Here is a 26,297-nt window from a genome sequence, read left to right on the forward strand (position 1 = left end):
TGAATACAGTTTGCTGCAAAGTTGGGCCATGGTCAGGCCTGATCACTTTTTTTGTGCAGATGGTGCCATCATGTGGCCACTTGTAAAGCGAGGCACAGAAGAAAATAGAGCTCAGTCTTTTTCCCTGTGCTTTCTTTGATTGAACCTCATGGTACATTTAGGTCTACTGTGGTCAGATATTGCACTTGTCTTCTACAACATCAAGAACAGGTAAACCAGACATTTGGCGCGAATAGTCCCACAATTAGTGAAATCACTCATTTCATTTGGGATCAGTGCAGTATAAGGAAGCGAGGTGGAAGGTCATTATTCAGTATTCCTGGCTATCATTACAGCATGAAGACAAAAGAAAACACTCACAGCAACTCAGAGAACAGGTCATTGAAAAGCATAAGTCGGGGGGATGGATACAAAAACATCTCCAAGGCTGTGATTTCAGCCAAAGGTGCATCTACTAAATGCTGACCTGAAGGGGGTGAATATTAATGCAAACACTGATTTCACCTTATATATTTTTATTTAATTGACTTTGACTTTGAAGAAACCTGTTTTCACTTTGACATTAATGAGGTATTTTTCTGAAATTTGTCAAAGTCTCCAACTTTTATTAACCATGACTGATGTATAATGTCAATAAAAGGATGAAACATCCAAGGGGGTGAAAACTTTTTTATAGGCACTGTGTATTTAGACTAGCAGAGACCCTCTGTGTTTAATTTTATACAGCTACATGCAGTATTACTGAAAATACTAAAAAACATACTTGTCAAATGTTTGTATTTTTTTTAATTAGCTTCTAATTTCTAATAAACCTTTTTACTAAGCTTTAAGGTAAAATACAGGAAACAAAATGCTGTGTGTGTGTGTGTGTGTGTGTGTGTGTGTGTGTGTGTGTGTGTGTGTGTGTGTGTGTGTGTGTGTGTGTGTGTGTGTGTGTGTGTGTGTGTGTGTGTGCACATTAATCCAGTGATTAACTCATTAAATCATAACCTATCACAGGACTGGAGAGTCCTCTCTTCCCTTCCACCGTCCGCCGCCAGGTGGCGCTGGTCCCTGTGGCTTAGTGCTGGTGGGCAGGAATGGGGGCTGGATGTGGGCTGTTGTAGAGCCCGGTGCCGGGGGGGGGGGGGTGGCCTGTGTGCTGGCTGTGCGTGTGTTAGTGAGTGTGTCTGAGGCTCGTCGAGCTGCGGGGGGAACTTGGAAACTTCGGCACGTTTGGAGAATCGGAGCGGACGCGGCCGCTCGCAGTCCGGCTCGGATCAGCAGAGGAAGACCGGTCCGGTTCGCGGCACTGGAGCGATTTCCGGCCCAACATGGATGATTTAGGTAAGTTCGTGAACGCAACACATTAAAGCGGCGCGTGTGTGTGTGTGTGTGTGTGTGTGTGTGTGTGTGTGTGTGTGTGTGTGTGTGTGTGTGTGTGTTTTTCTCCTCTGATTCTGGTTCAGCTGTGTGTTTGTCCGGGCTCCTGTGAGGCGTTCACTGTCCACGGTGTGTTGGCATTAAACACGAGACAGAACCACCGCATTAACATCTGTGTTATCTGCTATTTGGTAACGTGGAAACGTGTTTGAGTGACAGCGGTCTGGGTCCAGTTAGTCCTCTGTATACTGCTGTTTTACTACTGCAAGGACCCTGTAACTTTGTCAAGCTTAGCACGGACAGTAAGATAAAAACCTCAGACATTTGATGCAACACTGAGCCCCTGCTGTGACAGTCAGGTTATATACCTGCATCTACTGCAGGTGTCAGCCCACATTAATAATGTGGCTTCATTTGATGAGTGAGTTGGATCAGGACCTCAATCAGAATAACTAATTATCAGTTTGCATTCATCCCCCAGTTCAGCAGATTGTCACGCTGCTGCTTCATTCGCTGGTATATAAGTAATCGATGGATCCAGGGCAGCGGTGATGCCACGCTTTGTGGCTTTAAAAAAATCGAACACCTGAGGGCAGGTTGTGGTGACAGGTTGGGTGTGTAGCGATCAGCACAGTGCTCACACAACAACATCCCTGATCAACAGTTTCCCTCTGCAGCAGTTTCAAAATCTAATGCTTGTTATCAGCGTTAGATGAGACTCATGCAAACCCTGTAGGATCTTTCAGACATCTATTTCAGTGGCGTAGAGTACTGTAAACAAGCAGTGCAGACCTCAGTCACTGGAGTTTGCAGTGTAATTAAAAACAGAACAAAACTGCAACTCAGTCACGATCACGGTTCATTTATATCACCTCTCACTTATCGACTGTACACTGTGTGTTTACGAGGGCCCCGAGTGGTTTTTCCCCAGCAACTATAAGCTTAAGTTTAGCAGGACATCCGTGAAATGCATCGAAGGGGTCAGGTTCATTGGATGCTAAAAAAAAAAACAGAACCAGAAGTACGTTTGCAAAGTCAAAGAGATGATAAATGTCTAAGCAAAAGTCATCCGAAGTATTGCCACCCTCTGTGAGCTGCAGGTGGACATGCTACCAGGCGAGAGATAACTGTGTTAACATTTTAATTCAGGCAGGACAGACTGACTTCATTTAGGAGAGGTGTTAAAAAGCAGTTTGAGTGTTTTTCACAGTCCTAAAGAGCACTTGAATATAATGAGTTTGCACCAAAACCCAGTTCTCTTGTTGAAATCTTGGTGGTGAGAGAGAGAGAGATAGAGAGAGAGGCCATATATCCAGTCAATATTTCTGGATACCTTCTCAGCTTACATGGGTGAAGGGTTTTCCTTAAAGTAGCTGTTTAAAAAAGCGCGTTACGCAACCCAGTGTAATTACCATGTCACAGTGTCGTAAATTCTGTCCTGTTCTCAGCACAGGCTTAAAAATGCGGCACACAATCTTCGACAAATGTCTCCAGATAGTCCCCAATGGTGTATGCTCTGTCATTATAGACAGTGTGGGGTTGACATGGAGAGGGTATTCTTTCCCCCATCTGTTTTTAAAAATGAAAAGTGTATTGTTTAAATGTGGCCAAGAAGCCTAAGTAGCACCTTTACAACGAGTTGAAGTGAGTTGCTTGCAGGGGTCCATGTACCTCAGACCCGAGACAGGACAGAAAAACCTGTATGTATTAATAGCAGAGGAGAAACCTTCCTCTGAAGTGCAGAGCCAGCGGCACATAGAAATCTTCCACCAACCAGCAGACATTTCCTCTTTTCCCCTTATCCTCGCTCGTATTTTCTTCTCAACTCCCAACAGCCTCTGATATTAAAGCGGTGACTGTGACAGGCGGGGTTGGTTTTCCCTTAAGCACATTTCCTGTGATTCGCACATGTGTACACACACTCAGTGTGTCAGATTCTCATGCTTCCTCCTGCACCGGCCGTGGGATCAGGCTAGCGCTGCTCTCAGGCAGGGCGTCGGGGCGGATAAGGCCCACATGCAGGGATTGGGCCTCAGCCAAAATGTATCCTCCTTAAACACTGCACTGCCCCACCCTCTCTCTTCCCACTCCCCACCATTCCTGTGGTGAACCACATAGGAAGCTGCAGGCTGCAATCTATTGACAGCTTAAAGCTGGCTGAGTTTGCGAGAGAGCAGATTAGCCTCTAGGAAGATTTGGATCAAGGCAGATTGTAATGCTTGATCGCTGGCATTTAAAAGGTTTTTTTTTAACTCCAGACAGTAATAAAAGTCAGAATGGGAAACTAAACCGAATATTAATACAAAATGCTTCTTCTTATTATTCTAGACATGTGTATAAATCATTTGCCGCTGCTTTTATTTGTGCAATCATTGCAGTTAAGATGCTGTGGCATGTTCTGAGGCAAACTTTCACTGACCTCCCCTCCTCAGCTATTTGGGCTGCCAAGCGTTGCTCTGTGCTTCACTGCTCTGAGCCTGTACCAACAAGACATGAATGTCAAATAGCCTCCGAAGTTAACTTCCTTTTACAGAGTTTGATCCGCAGTACCTCTCCGTGTGTTATTTTTAAGTCTGCAAATACAGTAAGGGCGCTGATTTTGTTTTGCACAAATCTGCTTTGCTGCCACTTTAAGCGGCGTCGTTTGAAGGCGAGTGATTCCTCAGAGGCCTGTCGGCACAGCAGCAGTGCTGGAGGTGTCACTCACGGAGTGGGCGTGGGTGAAATAACTCCATGCGATGTGATGTAGCCTAGATTCACAACTGAAAGTCTAAATTTAGGTTGGTTCAATGTTTATACAACAAAAGAAACATTACACTAGTCACATGTGGTCATTTGTCATTTTCTCCACATGCTCTTTTATCAGACTGTGACTCTGATTTATGTCTGAATGGTTCACTCTATCACACATGCATTTTCTTTAATAACTTCATTGTCAGCATTGGCAGCAAAAACCTTCCACCACTGTTGTTTTTAGTTGCGATACGTTTATTTTTATTCTTTTTTTTATTGCTACATGCAAAGAAAAATGCTGCCTGGAATCGGGATGCAGATAAAGACAAGAAGCCCTCAACACAATGACCATGGCTGATAACGAAAAGTGGTGTGGCATCTCCCAGTGTATGTCTCATAGCCACATTGCAGTGCATGGTCTGACAGAACATGCAGGGAGAAGTTATTATATAGAAGTTACCATTATCAAAAAACCCCTCCGGTCAGGTTCCTCTTCACTTAAGCTAAAAAAAAACATGTGTCGTGTTGTTGCAAATCACATCTCCAGTGAACCTCGGCTCATTGCAACAAGGGGCCAGCCTACGCTAGATGAAAAGTCCCTTGTGCCTGACACATGCACATAAATCACACACAGAATCAGTGTAGAATCCCCTGCATCTCCTCGAAGGTTCGTCCATCTGTCTGACTTAAAAATGTAAATGCTGCAGGGCTTTGCAGCATATGGTGTATGCACACATGCAAACACACACACACACACACACACACACACACACAAAAACACCAACATGGAAACACAAAACACTCGCGATCACAGACTGCTGGTGTAGACAGTCAACTCTGAAGGGGAAGCTGACTAAGCAGCGACAGCTCCGCTCTCAGCCAACTGTCATGTCATCTCTCATGGGCTCAGCACGGCGTAACAACAGCCTGCAGAATCAATATCTGAGCAGTCACTGTAGGTTTTTGGACCCAGAGTTTAAGTGGAAATAGACCTGCAGGCCAAAAAACATATTTCGCCTCATAAGCTCATAGCTAAATCTGGTCTTGGTTAAGATCTTTGTAATTTCAGCTATATTTCATGACAGAAAGTCCCCTTAGTGTTGAGGTTTCTTTGATGCTAACCAGTAGCTTATTGTAGGCTATAGACCCCATGTTAGTCATACTTAACTTCTGGACATGCCTCATTGTGTTCTATTTTTATTGACTTCCTTAATGTGAGCAGAAGGAACTGGTTTGTGGTTGAATTTTGTTCTCTGTTGTTTCAGCTCTTTCCAAGCCGCCATAAGTCAAAAGCTTGATATAGATTGTTGTCGTCGAAAAAGGAAGCAAAACGTGGAGACGGTAAAATGTGGCACTTACACCACATTTCGTCTTACGGGTGTAATATTCCTTAAGCTGTAATAAGCCTTCCTCTCTCCCGGCATCCTGCTGTGCTCTGATGAGCGGAGCTCCCTGCTGACTTTGTGAGATTGTCATCCCTGCGTTCCCGCTGACTGTGACTGACACATGAGTTGATGGGACGGTGTTGATCCCCTGATGCGAGCTGTAACAGGAAAAACAGCTGCTATAATAGTTTTGCATACAAGATAAAAATGCCACAAAGTGACTGGCAGCACTAACAAGAATTAACCACACTGTTGCAAAATGAAACTGCTGTCAAGGCAGTGGCTCATTGCTCAACTGCATTTATAAGAATGCCTCATGGCCTTTCATGCACCTTTCAGATCTGATCTAATTGGCTCCTGAATGCCCTTTTCCCAAGACATTGTGTGATTGGTGTGGCTGTAGGCCCAGATAACACGTTGCTGTTTTATTTGGAAATCACTTTGTGTCCTGTAGGTTTCCTCTGGCCTTGGTACTGGTTTAAATAGTCACTAACACACTGCAGCTACTGCCCTATTTAGGATATAAAGCCACCGCAGTGAAGGCCTTTGATGAATTACGAAGTTTGGAGGGTGGACGACAAGTGAGTGTGCACGTGCGAGAGAAAGTAAGCACGTGTGTGTTTTCAGATTTTCTTGTGCTTTACAATCTGCATCTGGCTTGTTAAAGAGGATCACTGGGGAAGTCTGATCGAGACCCCACTCAGGTTAATAAACAGCGTCAGCGATGCTGGGTCAGGATTACCACTGCACAGGTTTATAATGGTGTAGGCTTAACAAGGCTACACACACACACACACACACACACACACACACACACAGACAGTTATTTGGGCTCTGGCACCTGGATAGAGCTGATTGTTTTCCAGTGGAATGATTTGGCCTGATTTGCAGACCTCACTATCCCTTCTCTTCCTCCTTTTCCCCCTGTCCTTGTCCTGCTGGAGGGGAACAAAGAGCAGCTTGTTTTTGGTGCCGTGACCTACTTCAACTCAGAAAAGACAGAACTGTTTAGTTAACTGTTTGACTAAAGGATTTACAGAATTAAATTAATGCCAATCTATACCCAATGTCCACAGGGCTTTTGTAACTAGTAACTGCATCTTATCTCACATTTCATACAGAATATGAATGATATATGACTTGAATCTTGGATTGTGAAGTGAAGGTAAGTTTGGTCTTAAATACAGTGCATACAAATGAAATTTAGAAAATGTATTTATTTTCTTATCATATCAGAACAAGAATAGAAGCACTACAAATGTATCAAACATTTGAAAAATCACAACATTTTTGTAAGACAGTACATCACACTTGATGCTCAGCAGGCCTCAGTTTGTTGATACGTTATATGGGATGCCCGTAATGAATTGTTATTCATTATTGGTTTTCTTTTTTGGTCAGTTTATACTGAGTAAATTAGGCCTTCGAAGGTATTTACTGTCAAAATGCACAATAACTAATACAGGAAACCCTTCAAATAAATATCGACAGAACAATATTTATAGTGTTTTAACAAATGTTGCACCATCAGTACTGCTGAAACTTTTTCTGAGTGCTTTCACCACTCTTGCTTATACCAAAATAACCACAGGGGAAATGTCTTCACTACAGTACAGGAAGGCCTTTGCACCCACAAATGACCTGTGTTTTTCTATACGCCTCAACATGGGGAATAAGACGGGGGAGGGGGGTAGGAGGGAGACAGATGAGAGTGTGTTTTATCTTTTGACAGCATCTTTTTAGCTGCAAATACCCTGTTCTGTTCTTATTTCCTTCTCTTCTTTAATCGTATGTATAGGTTTTAACACAATTCATGCATCCAAAAACGTATTGTGCCCTGGGGGCAGTAGGTTTGCATCAAGGGATAGTACAAAAATAGTACAAGCACAATTCACAGGCCCTAACAGAACAACATAAACAGGTAAAAAAATTAAAACATAGGCATCAAGCATAAGAATCTTAAGTGGCTTAAATGCAGAACAGAGGAAGTAGAAAGTGCATGTTAATAACTGCAAATTCTTCAGCATAATTATGATGTTGCTATAGTAATTACAATAATAGTAAATGTTTATTGCGTGCATATTCATATCAGAGATCTGTGTATGACTTGTGGTATATTTTGCTGTTGAACTACATTTTACCAATTTACCAATTTAAAAGTAATCGACACATACAGTGATGGATTTCTCTACATCTTAAATTATGACACTGTGGTGAGTAGAGATACAGGAAATGCATCTCTCTTGCATGATTGATATAAATTTATTCTGACAAAAATATGCTGGTACAAGGGTATTTACTTGCTGCCTCTATCACACCTCTTTACAACATAGTTTTAAGGCTTTGAACAGGCTGAAAGGATGTTGCTTTTTTATTTATATTTTAAATGGATAGAAAAGAGGTGTCAAGCATGTGGTTGTCATTGCGTGCAGCCGTCACATACAGTGGATGCCACTCTAGGTATGTAGTAGTACGTGTCTCTCACTCATGTTCCAGTATATTGTCATATTGTGTAGAATAATTATTAAAGCATTCTTTGGGCCAGCATTTTGAATTGCATGCCTCTAAAGAGACTTGTTGTAATTGTATGGAATAGTACAGATTGGAGTACAAGCCGTCCACGGTGCAATTTACCTTTTAATAGAATCTGTAGCAGCATTTCAATCCATCCATGCTCTTCTTCACACAGTGCATAGGTATATGAGAGTACAGCAAATAAAGTGTAATCCATACCACAGGCTGGTTGGGTGGTCTGTAATGTCCTACTGTTGCTTTGACAGTCATGGCCATCCATCTCCTACGTCCTATGTTTCTACTCCCACTGGTCAGGGTTAGGCCAGGGAGGTATTTATAGTGGGACTAAATGCCTCTGCCAGTCTCTGGTATGTGTAAGAGGCCTGGTTGAGAACCTGTGTGTAGTATTGTTGTTTTGCTGTTGCACTTGTGCTTGTGCATGCTTGTGTGTGTGTGTTACTAGTGTGATTTAATTTTGCTCTTCTGTGTCCGCTGAAGCGCTCCAAATGAACACAAGCACCAGCCTTCTGCTGTCTAACATAAGCCCAGAGGGAAGTAAAGTGTAAGTGCGTGTGCACCCGTCGTGTCCTGATTTTTATCTTTTATTTTTTTCTTTCTGGTGGAACCGAAGGGAAGGATTCATCATCTCTGTGATGGTCTGTCAGCTTGTTTCAGACTGAAAGGCCATCTCTCTCACAACAGCGCATGAAAGGCTGTCACTTCTTGTCAACATACGGACACATTTCCAAGCTACAGAGCAGTAGATTGTGCCTTACAGTAGACGGCTTTACATGCTATAACGTGCATTAAGATGCTCCATTTCACGAAACACAGACTATATAAAAAACAGTTTGTCGAACAGCTGTTTTCTTTTACCTGTCCCATCTTGCCTTTGAGTCCCTCCTTGTCGGTCTCCTGCTATCTTTTTTCATCTGGTGTTCACCTCACATTTCTCTGCACTCCTCAATCTTTCTCCGTTTAAAAGACGAGCTGTGGCATGTTAGGAATTCATATCAGCCAGCATGCACCTTGCAACATATAAGATACAAAGGGACGAAATTAAAAAAAGGAGGATAGGGAGATGCAGAAATGAGGTCAGGTACACAGGTAAACCTTCAACACGAGCAGTATTGTGCAGGTTTCCTGCTGATATTCACCCTCACCGAGGTGTCAGATCACATTTTGGTAAATGCCTTGGCATTTGTGAACCTCACAGATAACAGCTGTTCCATATACCATCCCTGAGAGGGGGGGTGGGGCTATTCTGGCTTGGCTTTCATGCACGACTCGACATCACCCCCTACAGGTTGTTAAAGGCCCTGTTTGTTGTTACACATTTGTAATTTCCTGCAATGAACTGCTACCAGCAGTTCTAAATAAACAGGATATGTGTTGAGTAGTAGACGGCATTGATTCACTCTAAGTACTGGTCAGGGGGCTGGACAGCAGCTCAAGCAGTGTGTGTAGCGTTAAGCAGACAGGATGTCCTGCCAGGGATAGAGGAGGCCTGCCTCTGATGTACAGGAGTTATTGATCTTATCATACAAAGTCGTGCTGGAGGATTGCTTCACCTAACTAGATCCCATTTGTATTTTATGTTGATTTTGGCTGCCAGAGGCTGTGATTTAACATCTGTCCATCCAGCCTTTCTCTACTCACTGTATACACATACTTGCCTCTTCATTTGGTTTCCTTTCCATACCCTCATTTTCCTGCATCCCTCTACCGTTCCACTCCTCATTTTCCTGTCTTTTTCATCCCGTCTTCTTCTGCCATCTCAATCTTCTCAGTCTCCTTTTTATCTCCCTCTCTCTCCTTCCTGTAATGAGCCCCATGCGGAGCAGTGTTCATGTAATTAAAATGCACACCATTCATCTGGGAGGAAGGGAGTCTCCTTAATCTGCGTCAACCCACATTTTAGCCTCAGAGGATTTCGCCTGCTGCGCGCCACGCACACACTCACTCCTCAGTCTCACTCGCTATCTCTTTCAACAGTCCCATTCCCCGTTGTTTTAGCCCAGCTGCGTCCTGCTGTGTCACATAATGTCGTGTACATGTACACTGGTGGTGTTCATTAGCTGCAGATGAAGGAGGCAAGCTGTGGTAATTGATGTAGACAGTTTGTCAGAGCTAGGTGTGAACTATTCAGTTGGCAGGTGAAGATCTGTCACCCTTTTAAGAACTGCCTGCTTCTCAGGGTCTCTTCTACCACATCAAAGATAGGTTTTAACCCACTGGAAATTAATTCTAGGCACTTGCCTCCTATGTGCCGTGCCTAAAAATAACAAAATATGCTCTTTTAAAGTTATCTTTCTACGTTGCGATTCTTAGAGAGGATAAAAGTGTTTCGGGAGTCTCGTTTTAAGATCTCTCTTTTGAGTTCCTCATGTTGCGGTAGTTCCATTTTTGGGCACGGGGGAACGAGTCTGCGCTTTGCACCAGAGTCCGTGTGTCATGGTATGTTCTCTTGGCAGAGGAGGCTGACACACCTCTATGTGCTTGTGTGGATGAGCCGGAGCATGCCTAGCATGCAGCGTTGACTGAACAAAGGCGACTGTATTTTATGTTGCGCCTGTACTGTCTAACTTATAGCAATGTATTCCTACCACTTTGTTGAGGGGAATGAACCGTTGATTTTAATTAACTTGCTTCATTGTGATGCGTATGCATTAAAGTTAGTACACCGGTCTCCTGGAAGCCAGTGCCTAATAGAAAATGTCTTTCATCTAGCTTCAAGGTTCGTGTTTGAGTACTAACTCTATTTTGGAGCATCAGAGTCTTTATAACCAGGGTTAAAGCCAGTTCAGCTTGAGAGCTAAGTTGATTAACATCTCTTGTGTGAACCATCTGGACTAACATCTGTTGACTTAGGCCTCCAGATGCATTAAAACTTCACTCTGACATCAGCAACAGATACATTCGGAGCCCTCCAGATATGTTCACCATTTGTTTATGCAGTATTTTAGAGGAGTTTCTGATTAAATCTAAATTATGTTTTGGCCCGGTCTCACAGCAGTGCAGAATGCTAGATGAACGTCTGCCCTGATTTAGTCTCATTCATTCTCAATTTATTTATTTATTTTCCATTTTGAGCTTGTACTTCTTAATGCATAATGATATGCATGGGCAAAATAATGTACCAGGAACCTGTTTAGCCTGTGGTCTAAAAAAGCACATGCACAACAGCCTTTCTTCCTGTGTCGTGGGTGATGTCCTAACAATAAACATTACATATACTGTGGGAAACATAGAGAAAGATTTTTTTTGCCTCTAAATTTTAAACACAGGAAAACCTCTTAGTATAAATTTACACTCTTATCTACTTCCCTTCTACTCGAGCAAAGCTTACAAAAGGCAGTGATGAGTGCACCTATCTGTCTTCACGCTGCCTGTTGCAGTAAAAGACGTTGAGTGGTAAGTTTTAACTTGCACAAAGATTGACAGTTGTGTTGTGCCTATGGCTGTGTTTTTGGCTACTACCAAGTAGAAGGTGAGGACACACACACACACACACACACACACACAGAGCTGGCTGCAATAGTATAAACAATGGGCTGTGTATCTGTAATGAAACTCTGAGGAATGTGGCTTCTGTGTCCAGAGAGGAGTCTCTGCTGTGAAACCCAGTCAGCTGGCATGTTAGCCATGCTGATCCTGCTAACCTTGGTTAATGCCAAGTTGGTCCAACTGGATCTGGTATTGGTCTGGCTCTGCTTTTGCTGTGTCTCCTCTCTGTCTGGGAAGCCTTGCAGTCCGTGTTACCAGCGAGTGGATGATACTCTTGTAGCATTCATTTTCTCTCTTGTGGCTTAATGTTGTGATGGAAAAACTTCAATTTAATGTTACAGGTGAAGGAGTGTGCGTCCAGAGTAACCTGAGTGGAGTTTGTGCTGACGGTGTGAAGCAGGGACTGATTGTACCTTTAAATACCTTTGTGATACCACTCCCTTAGTTGGGCATGCCCCTGTTGATAAGAGCTCTGTTTGCGCTCCGCGTTCCCCACTTCACAACGTGTGTGTACTCCTTCCTCTGCTGAAACGTGCTCACCCTACCAAAGCTGAGCAGCCTTTTCCTCAGAGACAGTGGGTCGTCTTCTGCGTGAGTAGTATCTCTTACTTGAGCTTTCAGGCACCTTGGTTGGGGCATTGGTTTTAACCCCTCCTCTCCCGTTCTACCCTGACCCCCTGGTCTCAGTCGCACCCCACTCTTCCTGTCATCTCTTGGTCTCCTGTGCTGATAGCAGAGTTAAAAAAGGCAGTTCCTGCCTGGCACGCAGTCTGTTTGGGTTGTCCTCTTCCACCTTCACTTCTTTTTCTTTCCTGTATGTCAACTTCTCATCACTTCCCCAAGTGTAACTTGTCCTTTACTAAGGTAGGTCCCATGTTACTTAAGCTTTGGTTTTGTATTTCATTTTGTATTTGAACACAGTATTGCAACATCGTCAAATGCAGTTTTCAGTCAGCCTGTCACTGATAAGGAATTGCAGTTTATGACAGGCGCACTGCGCATTTGTAGTTTCTCGCTCATCGTTTATCTGGCTTTGGTTTTGCTTCTTAACTTCTTAATGGCATCACAGTGGCTAGTTATATTTCAGTAGTTGTAATTTTATTCAGTTGTAAATTTTATAACTACTGTATGTATAAGATACTATTCATATATTCACATAAAACATTTCTCATTAAATCAATAAGATATGTTGAGAAAGTTTTATTTGCTCAGGACTTTTGAAATTCTGCAAGAGAAACTAAACCCTGCAGTGGTGAGTGCGCACGCTAAAATAAGCCTCTAGTATTCAGTAATATGGTGTCTGCGCTTCATTGAATCCCCTTTAATATTATGTGTCCTTCTACCTAGTGGTTCAGACTGGTAAATTAGTTTGTTTTCTTGGTCTGTGTTGCTCTGAAAGTACCAAATAACCTCTTCTCACAGACATGGTAGCTGTTGGTGTATACATCATAAATATGAGCATGTAAACCTGGTTTTAGACTTGACAGTGACTCTTAAATTAAGACATGTCAAGACCGCAGGCAGACGAAGGTCAATGAGTAACCAAAGGAGTGGCTATGATTCAACTTTTACAACTCCTCATTGCCTGATGTCAGTGACCATAGGGCTTTGAGTGAATTCAAAAGAAGGTGGAATTATTTGATACTGTGTGCATGCAAACTAAACTGGTGGTGAGTGTCTAGACATTATGCAGCACTAAATACTACATATGGGCACAGTAGTCAATCCTAATTTTGGAATGGCTGGGCGCTTTTATGATTTATGTTGCATTCAATTTAAGATTCAATTGTATGCTGTTGTTTTAGGTCAGTGCTTTAGAGTTAGGTTAATTTATCCAATTGAATCTGGTAAGTCTAAGATTGCTGTGAAGCTCTTCACTCATGAATTTAAATAGCTATTAAAGGCATAGCAGCCTCAGCAGAGGTGGTATAACAAAATATCTCATCTCACACTGCCCATTGTCATCAGCCAACCCTGTTTAACAGTGTCGTAATATTTGGACTTGGCCTCATAAAATCTGTGTTATGCATTCCCATAGATGCTTTGTTGGCGGACCTTGAGTCCACAACATCCCACATTTCCAAGCGCCCTCTCTTCCTGTCTGACGAGACTCCATACTCCTTCCCTGTTGACGGTCAGACCCAGCACGACATCTGCTCTCCTTCCCAAATCCCACCCACGCATTCTGAGCAAACTCAGAACGGACTAGATGAAACAGAGGTAAATGCATCCTGTACACACATGATAGGAAAGCAAATAATTTGAGGTTTAATTTACTCATTAACGACTTTCCTTTATCTGAAAATGGTTGTCTGTATACTTTACAATGAATAAAACTTCCCTTCCTTTCCTCAGGCCTTTAGCCCTTCTCAGAGAAGTCCCTGGTCAAGAGACAGTGGCAGTCCAACCCAACACACTGGTGAAGAGGATCACGTATACAGGTAGGACTTACAATGATTAGTAGAGAAAACTCTCAGGTACGTAGGAGATGATACCATAGATGTAAACATCTGCGCCCACATTTCGCCAGTGAAAAGGAAGCTATTAAAAGTGGGAACAGAGAGCCTTTAAGCATGATACATGAGACCATAAAGCCTCTTTTGAATTATGAGTCATCGGTTAGCCCCCAATGCTATCCAAATGATGCCAGTTCCAAAATGTAGCAACATTCTCAGTCTAGAGCACTGATGACAAACACTGATTCTTCTTTCTGCTCTGTATAGCTTTCCTAATAAGCAGAAGAGTAGTGAGTCATCAGCTGTTGCCATGAACTCATCTTTGGGCAACAACCTGTCTGAGCTGGATCGCCTGCTGCTGGAGCTAAATGCTGTCCAGCAAAGCACTCCTGCGTTCCCCACAGAAGGTACACAGAGAGATTATGTTACAGTTTATGAACGACACTCTTATGTTCCTCTAAAGGAACTCAGATGTCATGTATCTAAATTTGACATTGCACAGTGACGTCCCTTTCCTTTCAGTTTATATCGTCATCTTTTTTATGAGCATAACATTTTGTGAGGTTCATGTAACATGTTTTTTTGTGGTAGAAGAGGCAGCTCCTCCACTGCCTGCCAGCAGCATCATCCACCACATCCAGGAGAATGGAGTCTCTACAGCAGGCAAGGCTGCCCCACCTGTGCACGTGAAGCCCAAACGCAATGCAGCAGCTCGAGGAATCGAAGATGTACGACCGAGTGTAGAGAGCCTTCTAAGTGAACTGGAAAGTTCTGTGCCCACACCTATGTAAGGAACAGATTAGAAACTCTGCATGCATGCAAACATAGAAATTATAGTAATATGAGAGACTGACAATATAATTAGTGCTTGTGTTAAGGTTGCAGAAAGGATTGTTTTGCTGTAAATTGTTTTCTATTTCTAGTTCAATGTGAAACTCATTACATCATTTTAGTTGATTGTGACTTTTTCATTGTTAGTCCCACGCCTTTGGTGGTGACAGATGAACAAACACATGGACAAGAGGAAACACCAGCACAGCAGCAGTCCAGAATGTCTGCCTCCTCTGCCACACGGGAACTAGATGAACTAATGGCCTCTCTGTCTGACTTCAAAGTCCAAAGCAATGTGAGTAAGAGTCACAAGGGTGTGGGGGTGGGGGAGATTCTGCAGTTTGCACATTTGATTGTTTATGTTCATGAAACTGTTTAGGACTATGTGGCACATATTTAGCAGTTTACTTTTCTGTAGGAATGGCTTGAATCACACTTTCTTTCTATCTTTTTTATTTGTAGCTTTATAGTGTATGATACATTTTATTGCTGTTGCTGGGACTAATTTTAGAATAGAAATGGTAAAGACTTTATTTCTGAAAACGGAGGAAAGAACAAATTGTCCTTGTATGTTGGTGCATCCTTTATTTGTTGGAACCAAATTTTAGAACCAGTCTCTATTGGACAACCAACCACTATTAACCACTATTTCAAAATTTACCTTAAGCTGTTGTCAAACTTATTACCTAATGAGTTAACTGTGCACCAGATGCTCCCTGTTGTGCAAAACCTGAATTCGTTGCATGCAAGAGGGAGTTAGGGGGTTAACAGCAACAGCAGCATCTCTAGAATATATTACAATCCAACACAAATGTTATTTTATTCATTTTCAGGTCATTTTTGTAGGATTTCAGGAATCATTACTTTTAAGGGAGTGGGCTCAGCCCCTGCTTGGTTGTGTGTGAGAGACTTTTTCTTCGTTTCATTCTCAATCTGTTTTTCCCGGTTTCTTCTCTTTCTCTACCACTGTGTATGTCTTGTCTTCAAATACACACACATACTTCACATATGTACTGTACACTGTTATCGTTACATGGTTTCACACGATTCAGTCTGGATCTCAGTTGTCTGTAAATCAGGAGGCAGTAGACCCTTCACTAGTAGCCAGTTCACAAGTTGTCCAAGGAGACACCGACCTACCTATAAATCCTCAAATTGGTTCAGTGGATACTTTTCTAAACTCCAGTTACATCACTCCCTTCTGTACCCCTGTTTTACTGGAACTTCATATAGATGAAGACGGTTGTTCAGTCCCTACAACTTCAGCTGGTTCCACTGTGCTAGCCGCACCTTCCAAATACTCCCAGATCCAACAGAAAGGTGATGGTGGAAGTGTTTTTTCTGAGTTATCTCATGTAGAGCACCAAGCTATCTTGATTACTCAAGAGCTTTCTGAAGTCAACAGCTCCTCACAGATGTCAGGCACTAAAGTCTCTACTAGTAAAGCCCCAGGACTAGTGGTTGTTTCCAAGAGCCCTAATCTTGTTACTGTGTCTAAAAACCAAAGTCCCATTCTTAGAACCAAGAGTCCTAGTCCACCTGATCTCAAAAGCTCCGGTCTTACCCCAGAACCAATTAGTCACATTTCAGAAGCAACTGATAAGATGGCAGTACCTAAGGCTGCTAGTCCAGTCACAGTTCCAAGGCTCTCAAGTCAGGTACCAAAAAGTCCCATGACAGACCCAAATATCTCATATAATTGCTCAGTACCCATCCCTAGGGGACCTAATCCAGAAACTGTTCCCAAGAGTGCAAGTCCAGTGTCAATGCCAAGACTTTCAAGTCCTTTGACACTCCCTAGCATCACTAGTTCACCAATTGTACCCAAAAGTTATAGTCCTGAGAGGTCTTTCCCAGTAATACCCCCAACGCTTTCCAGTCCAGTAACAGTTCCTAAGAGTCCTACTCCAGTCGCTAGAAAAACATACACAGTTCCAGGAACCAGCAGTCCCAGAGCTTCACCAGTTTCCCGTGCTGCTGCACTGACAAAACGCCTGTCTCCCCCACCCACAGAAAAAGGTGAAGTACTGGATTTAACATGGCCATGCCGTGAACCTTTATTGGATGATGCTTTAGATAAACTCTTAGCTCCTGACTCTACTCAGCCAGCTGACAACCAGCCCCCTGCTCCTGCTACATATGTAGACGAAGACCGATTTTGGGAGGAGGAAGATGGACTTTACCCTGATCTCAGCCGAGAGGGAACCCTGACACCCATGACTGAGTCCAGCTGGATTGATGAATGTTTAACCCCCTCCAGCTGCCCTGGAACACCAGATGCAACGCTGGACCTGCCCATGCAGCAGCCCTCTGCCGTAGAGCGGCTCTCGGCTTCTGGCCAAGTAGGATGCTCGACTCAATTCTCCCAAAATAAGCTGATGGCAAAAGCTAGAGTGGCATTAGGACCCCATTTAGTACTTCTGTTATTTGATATTCACTGTCTCTGACAATAATGGCATAATGACTGTACTGGAGGATTGTTTAAGCAGAGTTTATCACTAGTTGCTGAAGCAAGTTTATTTTGGTAGAGCAGCTCCCAAAATATTGAATACTTCAAGAACTGTGCAATAGTACTAAAGTGTCTTGATAAAGAGAAATATCTCTGTATCTGTGGTGTGATGCATGTGATGTCACTGCATAGCAATTTCATAATGCCTAGAGGGAGAGTTTTTGTGGCTGATGTTAAAAGCTTTTTAACAGTGTCTATGCACGCCCCTACTTGCTTCAGTCGACATTGCTGTGTTAATCACTGGGCCTGACCTGTCATATTTACGCAACCAACAAATAATGCAAAGATATGTTTCTTAACTGTATGGCAGGAAAACTTCATAGTAGTTATAGTTCATAGTATATTATTTACTCATATGCCTAAAGATCTTGCAGATATAGTTAAAAACACACAAGAACTTTGTTTCTTTGATCCTTGGCCTTGCTTTGGCATGTGCAGACATTTGTGAAAAGCATTTCATGGTGGACCTGTGTTGTCTTGACCAGCTATTCAGCATGCCTTAATGCATAAACCTGCATAGTTTAAGTAGATTTGGTAGCAGAGTATGGACTTGGAAGGCTGTACTTGGCTTCTGCTAGCGAAATTGATCAAATACATAAGTGCCTGACTGAAACTGCCTGAGTACCACTGCGTGAGCGTTTGTGTGTCTTAAACAAGACATCTTGTGCTGGGTCTGTCCTGCTTGTGTTCCTAACCCAACATGGACTTTATGGTGAATGCCGCAACCCCAGCTTTCCACACCTCCTTATGATCTACCCCCCCAGCTCAAGTCAGTTATTCGCCGCACGAAAGAGACCTCCAATGTGCATCCGATGTACAGGGAGGGGCTTATACGACGTAAAATGGGACCGATCATTGTCAATAAGAGCAACTCACAAGACCGACTCATTGAAGAGCTGCAGGGGAAACTGGGGATTGGGCGAGTGGAGCGTCGGCGTAAACAACAGCCAGATGATTGGCTGACGGAGGGAGTCATCGTCATGTCCAACCCACAGCGAATACGGGAAGAAGGTGCACAGCCATCTGTGGATAAGGTAGACATTAGAGGTGTACAGCAAGAGTTGTTGAGACAGAATAGGACTATAGTAAATCATGTTGGAAATTATTAAATCTCCTTGATAGTTCAACTTGTTTTTTGATCCATGATCAAGGAATTAACAGGCAACTATTAAACATAAATGATGTTTCATCACATTTCCATAAAGTCTTTAGCAGCGTGTTTCCATCACCTTTTCCTTTTTTCCGTTCTGACCCTGTTTCTGTATCTTATCTGTTTGCTCTTGTCTCTCTGGTGTCTCCGTTTTCCTTCTTTCCTACAGATTATCATCCCTCCTGAATCACCTGCCCCTCAGAGAAAAATCCTGCCCCCTCCACAATCTCCCCCAGCACCCAAAAAGCTTCCCCCAGTAAAGCAAACTCCTCTGCCTCTGCCTCTACCTCCTCCCCCTCCAACCCCTCCTCCTCTTCGAGAACCTACACCTCCACCAAAGGAGCCTACTCCTCCTCCCCCTCCAACCCCTCCTCCTCCTCGAGAACCTACACCTCCACCAAAGGAGCCTACTCCTCCTCCCCCTCCAACCCCTCCTCCTCCGCGAGAACCTACCCCTCCACCAAAGGAGCCTACTCCTCCTCCCAGGGAACCCACTCCACCCCTCTATCCAACCCTCTCCATCACCTAGCCCCCCTCCCAAGCCCGCCACGCCACCACCCCCTCCCAAGGTCTTTGTATCAGTGGCGTGTCAGACCGAGTACGACCCCATCTTCCCACCAATGCAGGCATGGATCACCTTTCTTCACCTCTGCTTCTCCTCTTCTCTGACCTCATACTCTCCTTTCACTTTTTCTTCCTCAATGACTTTGATGTGTCTGACTTGAGTTCATTAGCAGGTTATTTTGCACCGCTGTATTTGTGTGAGCTACAAAACTGTGTCCTGTCATTGGCTCTGTTTTTGGCCCCTGGTGTCCATTTGTGCCAAGTTGCAATCTTTAAAGCTCTGTCTGAAATCTAGTCAGTTCATGTTATGAGGGGTACTCACATTCAGACCAGTGACACTGAGCCACTTTTCTAATTCTGACATCTGATGGCGCCAAGAGCTGTGTGTTACAAGTGGAGTGGAGACTTTAAGAGCTTTGAGGCAGGCAGAGTGTAAGCCCCATATTGCTGTTACACTAACTGTGCTGCCGTGCACAGGAATGGTAGGCTTGCAGTTCAACTGACACCTAATCTGCCACATGACAGCACAGTTATCCCCACAGTTATAGCATCTCCCTCAGGACTTCCGTCAACAGGTCCCACTAGGCTGAATAACAGCAAGTCGTTTTTAAATGTTTTCAACCGATCAATTGATTGATTTTTTTCTTGAAAATAATTAGATAAAAGACAGTGTTTTATTTTACCAACTGTGTCTAGTCCACTCCATTTGTGTTACCCTCAGAGAGGCTAGGCTAATTAGCTGTATTAGTTAACTATGGGTACCTATTAAAACTGCCAGTGTAACTGAGGGTATATACTATACGCCATGCAAGTCAAAGGTCCATTAAGAGTTCTAGTTATTTTATTTGCTGAAAGGTGGGGTGTTTCATTTGTGTTTCTCTGTTAAGCAAGTGCATCAGTGTGTGTGTGTGTGTGTACGCGTGAAAGTGAATATATGCAGCAGAGATGCTATTTTCTCTCTAAGTGGAAGGTAAGAATCACGAAGGCCCAATTACCACACCATCTCACAAGGTCTCTCTTTACTTTCATTACAGTTGCCGAATGCACCTAGATGCACATTCACAGTCATCATCAAGCCCTGCAAACATGAAATGGGTTTTATCAAAACGTACTTGGTCATGGTTAGAGTGACTGCTTTTCTCTCAACTCAGTCATAACTATATTAAACAAATATTAAAAAATGTCACTGTTTGATATTGTGTTCTACATCTACTGCAGACATTTCTTCTCTTTATAAGAGTAAACAGGCATTTCAGGTCTGTTAGTTAGCTATGTTTTGCAAATCCTCATGAGCACAGCATTGTTAAACAGTGAATTTGTACGCTTGGTGAACTGCCAACAATTCAGTAAATGACTGTTGTAAAAGAACAATTACAAATGCAGCTCCATAAATAAATTATATTATTATGTTTGCCAAGTGATATAATGTGGTGATGATGTCCCAAAATGATCGCAGCCTTCAATATGCTGCTGCTGAAAAACCGATTCAGCAGCAAAGTAGTAACTACACCAGAAATGAAAAACTACAAATGTGATTCAGTACCTCAAACTGAATATAACAAGCTTTGCTGAGTGCTCTGTTTATTTTAAGCCAATTTACTTGTTTTGTCCACACTTTGTACTGAGTATCTGAAAGGTATAATGAAAACTATTTGATTTTCCATCTCCGGCAGATCCAGTCCCAGGGAAAGACTTCTCCAACGGCTGCCCCCAAACAAGCCAACAAGCTGGACAACATGCTGGGAAACCTGCAGTCAGACCTTAATAGACTGGGAGTCCAGACTGTGGCTAAGGGGGTCTGTGGAGCCTGCAAGAAACCAATTGTTGGACAGGTGATGATTGTACATAATCATACACACACAACAGACGGCAAGCAGGAGAATACCTAGAATCCCTACAAAACAGACTACATTTTTATGTCTTTTTAAACATTGAGTTGTGACATCTACATCTGCTACTGCTGTTTAAAGTATTTGCTTTTTGCATGCAAGGCTGCAGTGATTTTTTTTTTCTGCTGAGCCAGGTGTTTCCCTTTAGCTGCTCATTTCAGTTTGATGCACTGTGTCTCCCAACACCAGGTGGTGACTGCCATGGGCAAAACTTGGCACCCCGAGCATTTTGTATGCACCCACTGCCAGGAGGAGATAGGCTCCAGGAACTTCTTTGAGCGCGAGGGGCTGCCTTACTGTGAGAAAGACTACCACAGCCTGTTCTCACCACGATGCCACTACTGTAATGGACCCATACTGGATGTTAGTAATGTGTACATTAACACACACACATACACTCTAGCATGCATATAGTGGATGGGGGGGTAATGGTATTTATTTATTCATAACTTAATGGATTAAGGCCTTACTGGAAAAATCATTGCATGTCGGAAATTGCCTTTCTTTCTCAAGCAGATAATCAAGTAAAACATGCACAAAAACACACACACACACACACACACACACACAGTGTGAGGACGAAGTGAAGTAAAGTGATTTCTAGTAACCTGGTGCCTGCAGACAGATATGTCATACGTCCGTGTCACTGCATGCTACTCTCTTCTCTCACTTGTCAGTACTTTGTCATATCTTATTAGTGACACACTCCCCATCGGGGGTTTTCAGTTATTGCCCTCACACACATAGCTGTTCACACGTACGTGCACAAACACACACATGTACACACAGTGCCAGAGGGACTGAAAAGCAAGTACATCATAGACAGTGGACACTGGCCTGAGGAAAGCCAACATGAGTCACTACAAAGGCTTCCTAATTAATTTTTGTGTGCACACACATACACATACACACACACACACACACACACACACATGCAGACACAAATGTACAGCTCTCTATGTGAGGGGACTCAATGACATAATGCATTCCTTAGCCCCTTACCGGAATATCAGCCCAACTCTTCTACTAACCTCGACCTAAACCGAAAACCAAGCTTTAATTCTTGAATACCTGAGACTTAAACATCCTCACAACGGTGGTACTGAACAAAAATGTATGAGTACACACACACAGGTACACTTCCACAGCTGATGTTTCCCTTTTTTTCTTTCTTCCTTCAGTAAATATATTTAAACTTTCACTGCTTCACATTCAAACCCTGGTTTGTGTGTTGTTGTTTTTTACTTATGGGTTGATTAGACATTGTGTTTTCTACATTGTACATACAGCTCAGTTGTAACTTTGTATCTGCATCAACCTGTACACACAAGAAATGGTATTTTTTATACTCATACCTGGAATTTGTTCAGATGAAGTCCCAGCAAAAACAGATCTCTGTTTTAACATTGCGCCCCCTGGTGGCTAAATTGAGAATCACACACACATACAATTGTTTGGGATTTGTACCAGTAATTTTTTGTCCTTTTGCAGAAGCTTAGCCGTTGTGGATGTTTTTAACTCTCGTTGTACATGGGCAGTATGAGTAAGTGCACTTTTAGCCCAAGCAAATGTGTGTCACACATTGAAAGCATGAGTTAGCACTGACAGCATTCTAGTGCCTCCTGCACTAACTCTCTGAGGACTTTGTCTGCCCTCTCCTGGCCTGTACTTCACTGATTTGTTAGTCTCTCCCATTATGACAGACATACTGTCTTGGACTTTTAATAGAGAATTTCGATTTAAGCGTCACACCTTAAGGAAATCTCAACTGATGGATTGTTTGCTTCTTATTTGTTTCACAGAAAGTAGTGACGGCTTTGGACAAGACCTGGCATCCAGAGCACTTCTTCTGTGCCCAGTGTGGAGCCTTTTTTGGACCTGAAGGTACCAGCAGTTACTCCTGGCCTGGCTTGTGTAGAAAAAGAGCACTGTTGAATTTTGATCGTGAAAACGTGAAAAAGTGCAGAGTGAGTCTTTGTGTTTTCTGTACTGCCCTCTAGGTTTCCATGAGAAGAATGGAAAGGCATTCTGCAGGAAGGACTACTTTGACATGTTTGCCCCCAAATGTGGTGGATGTGCCCGTGCTATCTTGGAGAACTACATCTCTGCTCTTAATTCTCTCTGGCACCCTGAATGCTTTGTTTGCAGGGTGGGCCACTTCACGTATCTATACTAACTTTGGCCATTTTGTTTTCAAATCCGGCATCATAAATTCAAGTTGTTCCCCTCTCGTTTTCTAGGAGTGCTTCACGCCATTCATAAATGGCAGCTTCTTTGACCACGAGGGCCAGCCGTACTGCGAGGCACACTATCACGAGCGGCGAGGCTCCCTATGCTGTGGCTGCCAGAAACCCATCACCGGCCGCTGCATCACAGCCATGGGCAAGAAGTTCCACCCAGAGCATTTTGTGTGCGCTTTCTGCCTAAAGCAGCTCAACAAAGGCACCTTCAAAGAGCAAAATGACAAGCCCTACTGCCACGGCTGTTTTGTCAAACTCTTCAGTTAGACTGCATGTCCATGTGCGGATGTGTGTGAACGTGTGTGCACATTTTTTCCAAGTCTAAATGCACGCGTGGTTGTGTGTGCTCTTGCGTGTCTAGCCTGTACGACTCAGTGAAGTGTTTTTTAAGATAGAAGGCGCTCAGCCAAAGGCGGATAACATTATAGGAAGGGTGAGATATGTCTCTGACCTTTTAACTATTGACTATAGACTTCTAGAGAGCTGTCCAACCTCTAAGGCTTGGCACTTCACACTTTTGCTAAAGATGTTTTTAAAAAAAGCCCAAAGAGATTTTTTTATTTAGGGTGATATGCCTCGGTGCAGCAAAGAGAATATTCTAATTCCCACTTCTGTGTGTGTATACATATAAGCGTATGAGGATCAACATTAAGCATCCTCAGGTCCCTGATATGTAAATTATTTTAAACCCCCATTGCAGGGCAAGACCTTGCATCTCATGGTCCTGAGCTCAGGCTGAAATAGACATACTGTATGCAGTATGTGAGTATGTGAGACAGCTCCTGATTTGCATGGACCATGAAGAATTGAATTTAGCAGTTTTAAAATATGTTGAGTGTTAAATTCCCATTTCTTGGCCAAGTTGTGCAATCTATGACAAAGATGTATTTTTGTAGCTTTGGAAACGATTGAGGTGCCATAAAAATAAATAAATAAAAACAGTCCATTTGCACATGCAGACAGACACATACTGAACTCCTCCACCTCTGTAAAATACCCGTTCAAACTCTGCACACTCCAACCACACATATCTGGATGAGCCGGTCTTAAGGTGCATTTTACAGGTTAGTGGCGTCAAGATATTCCGTATTATTTTTCTACTGTTTTAATATTGAACAATCAAAAATGAACTCGGATGCTTTCTCCATTTTAACAGCCAGAACATTGACATTTGTTCACTGGGAATTTTTATTATTTCTCATTGAAAGTAAAATCTTTTGGCATGTAGCAACAAAGGTGACAAAGAGTGGGTCAATAAAAATAATACACGTACTGTGGTTGTAAATATTGACCTTTATTGACTGCAGTTTTGATAAAATAAGCTAAAACTAAATGGAGATTCTTCTGCTGTATTTTATACCTATCACGAGATAAATTCAAGAGAATTTTAATCTGAATAAATGACGCTTGAGTTCAGTTTTCTTTTCCACATTATTTTGTTGCTACGCTTGTGAATTTGCCGCTGTAATAAACCAATCGTCCACGCTGGCACAATGTTTAAAATTTGGTTGTGCATCTAGAGTAAAAGCCTGCTACATGCTCATTTTCGGGGGATCTGCACTAGCTGTGAGTCGTTGTTACAATCAGATTCTAAATTTCTATACATCTCATCTTTGTGACAGAAATGCGTTTTGTCTCTGTTTTGAGGAAAATTGATATTTTTGAGCTTTGGGGGCTCACATTTGTATAAAAAGAGCTGGCTCTATTGGTATGGAGGCTAACAACAGTCTACTCTCTTCTCTCACACACACACACACACACATACACACACACCACTTTAGGTTTCCAGTGCGTCAGACTCAACAAAGGCCCTCAGTAGTTTTTATTTTGAGTCATGAGCTATGTTCCTGTTGTCAGAGTTCATGTCGGTGCTTGGCTCACTGATGTCAGCTCAGTGTTACCTGGTCAGGAATCAGAACATGACAAGTTCGAACCAAACCTCTAATTTCTCATTACAATACCTGTTTGTCTTTTCTTTGCTTTTGATTGTTTTTACTTGAGAAGATGTTTTTCTTGTGCCAAATGTGTCAATGCAATAAGGTCTTATACACTGTGGAGTTCTCAGCCTTTCCTGTGATTTGACTCTTTATGGGCTGAACTCTGGGGAGAGGCTTCGTCTGCTGTGGTGCATCTTAACTCCAAAAGCTTACACTGTAACAGATAACTCGATGAGAAATCCTCTTTACTGAATTATTCAGCACACTTGTAGCGTCTTCATACTAAAAGCATGTAGCACAGGGAACGGGGGTGAATGTGGAAAGACATTTGCGCCTTCAAAGGAAAAGAGGAATTGTGGTTTCATTTTGCTCGTGTATATTTTTCTTCTTACAGTATCTTGCCTTATGTTTTGTTTTTTTGCTTTTGTCAAAGAATTAAATGAAAAAAAAATCAGAGCCTTTTACAGTTAATGAGATTAAGTCAACTTTGCATTGTAAAGTCATGTGTTCTTTTACCATTTGAATTTGACTGGCTCTTTATGTGCGTGGGGGTGTAAGCCTATGTGGGTTCTTATTACTGATTGATTATTGTAACTGCTGCAAATAAAATCAGTACTTTATTTCTGGCATTATTTTGTCTGAAAGTGCTTTTATTTTTTAAACAGCACTGTTAAGTGATGCGGATAAGATAAGGTACAATAAAGATAAAAAATCTTTATTGATCCCACAGTGGGGAAATTCAGTTGTTACAGCTACAAAACAGCAGTAAGGTGCAAAAGAAAATAGAAAGTGTGCAGAGAGAGCTGCCCTTTCCAGCTTCTCTCCCAGAAGTGCAGGTCGTATGGTGTTGAAGGCACTGTAGAAGTCAGAAAACATGACCCTCACAGTGTTTCTGGCAGCCTACAGGTGAGTCAGTGCTAAGTGCAGAAGGTAGATGACAGCGAGATCCACCACGATGTTTGGCCTGTGGGCAAAATGCTGCAGGTCCAACGCAGTGCTCACCACAGAGCGGTGGCTGAGGATGAGCCTCTGCATGGTTTTCATTAGGTGGGAGATCAAGGCAAAATATAAGAACAGATTGAGTGGAAGTGTTGAGCTGGATTTAATTCAAAGTAGCTGTAAACTTTAATTTCTGCTATAATATAAATTACTGTATAATTATAAAGGAAGATTTTGCCCTTCATCTGAGTCTGATGCATAATGTACAACACCAGCCCCAG

The 26,297-nt window shown here is 42.7% G+C and overlaps 2 protein-coding genes across 2 annotated transcripts; both read left to right on the top strand.

Annotated features, from left to right (window-relative positions):
* Window positions 1-1,136: 1,136 nt before the first annotated feature.
* Window positions 1,137-25,709, top strand: LOC113153937 (paxillin-like). The gene is made up of 11 exons (XM_026347853.1): window positions 1,137-1,326; window positions 13,540-13,721; window positions 13,857-13,942; window positions 14,225-14,364; window positions 14,549-14,744; window positions 14,936-15,083; window positions 20,685-20,843; window positions 21,090-21,263; window positions 22,703-22,784; window positions 22,901-23,049; window positions 23,141-25,709. Exons 1-11 carry the CDS (start codon window positions 1,314-1,316, stop codon window positions 23,405-23,407), a joined length of 1,596 nt encoding a protein of 531 aa, XP_026203638.1. The 5' UTR covers window positions 1,137-1,313; the 3' UTR covers window positions 23,408-25,709.
* LOC113153938 (serine/arginine repetitive matrix protein 1-like) lies at window positions 15,102-20,678 on the top strand. The gene is made up of 3 exons (XM_026347854.1): window positions 15,102-17,130; window positions 18,062-18,331; window positions 18,617-20,678. The coding sequence occupies exons 1-3, from the start codon at window positions 16,204-16,206 to the stop codon at window positions 18,974-18,976; spliced, it is 1,557 nt and encodes a 518-aa protein (XP_026203639.1). The 5' UTR covers window positions 15,102-16,203; the 3' UTR covers window positions 18,977-20,678.
* Window positions 25,710-26,297: the final 588 nt, after the last annotated feature.

This window comes from Anabas testudineus, chromosome 5 (genome assembly GCF_900324465.2).
Source record: "Anabas testudineus chromosome 5, fAnaTes1.2, whole genome shotgun sequence".
Lineage (NCBI taxonomy): Eukaryota > Metazoa > Chordata > Actinopteri > Anabantiformes > Anabantidae > Anabas > Anabas testudineus.